Genomic DNA, 6,000 nt, shown 5'->3' with positions numbered 1-6,000 from the left:
ATATATTATTAAGAAAACTACCACTTAATAAGGATCACACTATAGATAAATGTATAGTGTAAATGATTAATATTCTTCCTTATTGTTAAAAGACTTACTATTAGCTTAAATGGTAATTATGCCTCTATTAGTAACTATGCATATTTTGATTGATAAGATCAGACATTACAAATATGATCCATTGTCTTAATTTAGATAGAAATATGTACAGTGTTTTTTTGTTTGAATTCTCATCATTGAAAGAAACAAATAGATTTAATAAACGTTGCTAATTCAACTTTTACTTCTTTACATGATTTTTATTGCAGTTTTAAAAACCTCTGATTTTTTACTTACCTGTTGACCTCTGTTAGGCTTAAAAGTTGCTCTGAGAAAACTTAAGTAATGGATCAAAGGAAGAATGACAGCATTGTCCCCAGTATCACTCAATTAGAAGATTTTCTTACAGAACACAATTCCAATGTTGTTTGGCTTCTGGTTGGTAAGTAGAATATATTTTTCCATTCTTTATTGTGTTTTCTTTCTTTCTTTCTTCCTTTCTTTCTTTCTTTCTTTCTTTCATGTGTATGACTGTTATGCTCGCATGTATGTGAGTGCACTTGTGTCGTGCAATGCCCGGGGAAGACAGAAGAGGCTGTTGGATCCCCTGGAACTGGAGTTACGGACAGTTGTTAGCTGCCATGGGGGTCCTGGTATTCAAATCCAGGTCTTCTGCAAGAACAGTCAGTGTTCTTAACCGCTAAGCCATCTCTCCAGCCCCCTATTGTGTTTTCTGTGTGGATGATCAGCTGCTATGGCACATGTGTGCCCCCACACTTGCATGCATTAAATAAATGCAATTCATGAAAAAGATTAACAGATTAACAGACTGAATTAAAAAAACAAGAACCATATATCTGTTGCCTACACAAACACCTCAGTGGCAGAGATAAACACTGCTTTCAAGTAAAGGTTGGACTACATTACAAGCTATAATGGAACTAGAAATCAAATAGGTTTAACAGTACTAACATGAAAAAGTAGACTTAAAACCAAAATCAGTCAAATGAGATAAGAAAGGCCACTTCCTATTGATTAAGGGAACAGTCTATCAGTATTCTACTTTTAAGCATTTATGTACTGAACATTGGTGCACCAAATTTTAGAAAATAAATACATTATAAAGGTACAGGTTGACCTTAACACAGTACTAGTGGGTAAATTCAGTACCTCATTCTTACCAGTAGATAGATTCCAACCAAAAATTCAATGAAAGTACGACAGAGTTATATTATAGATCAAAATGACTCAGTAGACATCTGTAGACTAGCCCCTCCAGACACTCAGAAGAAACATTCTTCTTAGCAACCCATGGAACTTTCTTCAAAATAGATCACATCTTAAGACACAAAGAAGGTTTTAACAAATACAAAAAAAAGAAGTTTTTTTATATCCTGTCTGATCAGAATAAAATAAAACTAGAAATCAACAGCAGGAAAAACTACAGAAAATGCAGTGCACAAAGTCATGGACATTGAACAGTACAATACTGAATGATGACTGAGTCATCAAAGGCACTAGAAAGGAAATTTAAAAATCCCTAGGATCAACAGAAATACAAAATACAAGAACCTGTGGGACACAATGAAAGCATTTCTAAGAGGGAAACACACAGATATAAATACCTATATCAAAAATTCAGAGAAATCTTAATGGTATACCTTAAAGGCCTTATAAAAATAACAATCCAAACCACTGATCAGTAAATAGAAAGAAATAAAAAACACCAGGGTGAATTAATAAAGTGGAGAGAAAAAGATTAAAGAATCAATGAAACAGAGTTGGTTCTTTCAAAAGATAAATGCTATTAACTATCCCTTAGCCAAACTAACCAAAAGAAAGAGAAGACTCAAATTAATAAAATTGGAGCCATAAAGAGAGTTATTATAGCAGACACCAAAGAAATTCAGAGAATCATTAGGGCACATTTTGTGAACCTATATTCCAAAAAGTTTGAAAATCTGAGGAAATAGATAAATTCTAGAAATAGATGTCCTTTCAAAGTTAAATGAAGGGGATATAAACAACTTGAATAGATCTATAACAAGCAATGATACTGAAAAAGTAGTAAAAAGTCTCCCAACTGAAAAAAAGTCCAGAAATAGATGGATTCTCACTGAATTTTACCAGGTTTTTTTTTTTTTTTTTAAAGAACTAATACCAATGCTCTTTAGATTGTCCCATAAGATGGAAAGGGAAGGAATATATTCTAACTAATTTTCTAAAACTCCTGTTATCCTGTTACCAAACCCAGACAAGAAAACAACAGAAAATTGTAGGCCAATTACCCTGATGAACATGGATGAAAAAATTCTCAATAAAATACTTTCAAATCAAATTTAGCTACACTTAAAAATAGTTAACTGACCATGACCAAGTGGACTTTATTTCAGAGGTGCAATGATGGTTTAACATATTTAAAAGAATACATAAAATGCTTTGTATCAGACTGATGAACAAAAATCACAAAATTATCTCAATAGACCCAGAGAGGCCTTTGATAAAGTCCAACATCCCTTCATGATAAAAGCCCCAAAGGAAGTAGTAAGCAAAGGAACTTGCATCTGAACATAATAAAGGTGATAATACAATACACCTGTAGCCAATATTATACTAATTGAGGAAAAACTCAAAGCATTTCCACTTAAAATCAGAGACAATGGTGTCTACTTTCTCCACACAATTTCAATATATAGTCCCTGAAGTCTTAGCTAGGAGGTCAGAAACAAATAGGAAGAGTAACAAATAGGAAAGGAGGAATTCAAGTTATCCCTGTTTGCATTATATGATCTTGTATATAAGAGATCTTAAAGAAATACTTACTAGAAATAACCTAACTAGGGAAGAGAAAAACCTCTACAGTGAAAATTTAAAACATTAAAGAAATTGAAGAGACCCTTAATGGAAAAACCCGTTACATTAATGGAGAGACAGAATTAATATTGTGAAAGTGGCTGTGTTCCTGAGCACAGGCTACATATTCACTACACTTTCTATCAAAATTATGACAGTATTCGTCACAGAAATTAAAAAGTCTGAAAATTCATATTTCAGCACCAAAGGCTGCAGATACCTAAAATAATCCTGAACACAAAGAACACTAATAGAGCTATCAGAATAACGGGTTTTGATTTCAAGTTATGGAAACATTATAACAAAATCAGCAGGATAGTGACACCAAAACAAAGAACCCAGAATTAAATCCATCTGATATTTTGACAGAGATGCCTAAAACGTACACTGGAGGAGAGGTCATTTCTTTTTTTTTTTTTTTAAATAATTTATTGAAAATTTCATACATGCATGTAAGGTGTCTTGATCAAATCTATGCCCACTCCCTCCCCTCCAACTCCTCCCATATCTCCCCATCATTATTTTTTCTGATACTTTGATGTACTCTTTCTACTTATTTTATTTTATTTTATTTTTTTTATGGGGCTTTTGGCTACTCTAACATTACCCCCTCTAAAAGAGGTAACCCCAAAATCTTTTAAGGATTAGATAAAAGCTCCCAAATACTTTTGACATTTTTTGGCCTCTGGAACAGAGTATGTTCTTGCTATGAGACCCAAGGACATTGTGAGTTTTAGCCAAGAAACTGGCTACTTTTCTTTGGGGCCTTTTTACCCTAACTGCCTAGCCAATTTGTACTTCCTATTCTTATTACACCATCCTCTGAAGAGGCTACCCAACTTGTGGATAGGGAATCAGGATGCAGAGCGCTCTGGCTTCTTCCATGCTGAACAGGGATGCAGGGTGAGACAATTGGAGTACCCCTTCAGTGGGTCTATCTAAAAGACTCCCAAATTGCATAACTCTTATCTGTAGGGGGAAAAGAAAGTCCATGACTGGTGAATAGGAGATATGAAGGAGAAATAAAGGCAAGAGCATTACAGATTTTACACAGGGAACTAGAAAAAAGACAGAATAAGGCAATTTTCAAATGTTCATGTGAGAGTCCATTGGAATTTCTTGATAAGAGCTTCCAAAAGCATCCCTCTATTGGGTTCCTCCTCATTTTTCTTTTGTCTGCCAAGGCTTGACTCTCGAGTATGGATTTAGGATTTGCTTTCAGGTATTTTGATAGCTGTTGGAGTGCTTAAAATCAGTGTCAGTTTGAGAGGTAATTTCTTAAACAAAGGTGCTGGGAAAACTGGCTCTTTACATGCTGAAGAATAAAATTAGACCCCTATCTCTTTCTCTGTCCAAAACACTCAACTCAAAATGGCTCAAATGCCTTGATATAAGATGTGCAACTCTGAGGCTGGAGAGATGGCTCATCGGTTGGTTAAGAACACTGGCTGGTCTTGCAGAAGATCAGGTTTTGAATCAGCACCCACATGGCAGCTAACAACTGTCCGTAACTCCAGTCCCAGGGAATCTGACAGCCTCTTCTGACCTCCGAGGGCATTGCATGACACGGGTGCACTTACCTACACGCAGACAGTACATACACATAAAATAAAAAAAATAAAATAAAAATTTTAAGATAGATGTGCAACTTTGATACCATTGGAAGAAAACATATGGAAATTACTTTAAGATACAGGTGTAGGCAGTGTCTTTCTTAAAAAGACTACTAGCTCAGGAAATAACAGGAAAAATAATAAATGAGATATCATAAAATTAAAAAGCTTCTCCCCAGCAAAAGAAATGATTGAGTGAAGAGACAGTCTGCAGAATGGGATAAAAATGTTTGCCAGCTATACAATGATAATGGATTAATATGTAGAATATATAAAGAACTCAAAAAAGTAAATACCCAAAACCAAAACACCCAATGAGTAAATGGGCCAATAAGACTGGCAGTTCTCAGATGAAGAAATGGTCAATAAACATAAATGTTCAACATGTTTAGTCATCAAGAAAATGCAATTTTAACTGTACCAAGATTCTATCGTACCCCAGTTGGAGTAGCTATAATAATTATAATTTTAAAGTGCTGGCAAGAATGTGGAGAAAAGGGACTGTTAGTAGGAATGTAAACTGGTAGAGTCACTATGGAAATTGGAAGTTTTTGAGAAACTAAAATTAGAATTACTATATGATTCTACATATATACCTGAAGGGCTTTTAGGTCAGCAGACCACAGAGAATCCTGCACATCCATGGTTATTGTAGCAGTATTAACAATAGCCAAGTCTGGAATCAGCTTAGTTTCCCATCAGCAGATAAACACACACACACACACACACACACACACACACACACACTCACTCGAGTTTTACTTAGTCATAAAGAATGCAGTTATGTCATTTGCTGTAAAATAGATGCAACTAGAGATAAAAACTGTATATGACATGAAAGCAGAAGGGAGATGGGAGGAAGTAATTAGACTAGCATGGCAAAAGAAAGGAGGGAGAGACATGAGGCAGTGGCATATGTGTGTGTGAATTTGGTCCAAATAGATACTGTACCTGAAAGAAATTGTCTTTGTGAAACTCAGCATTATGTATAATGAATATACACCAATAAAAAATTAACCAGGTTTCTTTCAATTGGCTAGCTTGCTTTGGGAAATAACTTGGGGATGAACTTATATATGAGCTTTTGGTCTTAAAAAGGTAAATATTTTTCTGAATATTCAGGCTTTCTCTTCCCAGAACGTCATTATGAATGCTTAGTTACTAAAACAGAGTACAAAGCAGTGAAAAGAAAATAAAAACCAAAACAAAACCAACAAATTTAAAAAATAGATATACTTGAAACATTGCTCTTTGATCTGTTCTGAGTCTGTATCTGGTGAATGATTGATGAGAAAGGAAAGTTTTATAGGAAAGAATCAACCTATTATTTTAAAATCCCAAATCTGGAGAGCACTGACTGTTCTTAAGTTTGGTTCTGAGCATCCACATGGCAGCTAAGAACCATCCCTAACTCCAGTTCCAGGGGGATCTGATGCCCTCCTCTAGACTCTTCAGGCATTGCAGCCACATGGTGCACGTACATACATATGGGCAA

The 6,000-nt window shown here is 34.9% G+C and overlaps 1 protein-coding gene across 13 annotated transcripts in view; it reads left to right on the top strand.

The window, feature by feature from the left end:
• Positions 1-6,000, top strand: part of Kiaa1109 (KIAA1109 ortholog) — a 249,263-nt gene that overhangs the window by 6,632 nt on the left and 236,631 nt on the right. For all 13 annotated transcript variants that reach the window (XM_029554131.1, XM_029554129.1, XM_029554128.1 and 10 more), the window contains exon 4: positions 354-481. In XM_029554131.1, coding sequence (XP_029409991.1) covers positions 385-481 — 97 coding nt within the window. In that variant the 5' untranslated portion in view covers positions 354-384. The remainder of the gene's footprint in view (positions 1-353; positions 482-6,000) is intronic.

The sequence above is a fragment of the Nannospalax galili genome, unplaced genomic scaffold (assembly GCF_000622305.1).
Source record: "Nannospalax galili isolate Female #2095 unplaced genomic scaffold, S.galili_v1.0 scaffold64, whole genome shotgun sequence".
NCBI classification, from domain to species: Eukaryota; Metazoa; Chordata; class Mammalia; order Rodentia; family Spalacidae; genus Nannospalax; species Nannospalax galili.
Note: the sequence above shows the minus strand (reverse complement) of the source record. Positions and strands in the feature narration are given on the sequence as shown.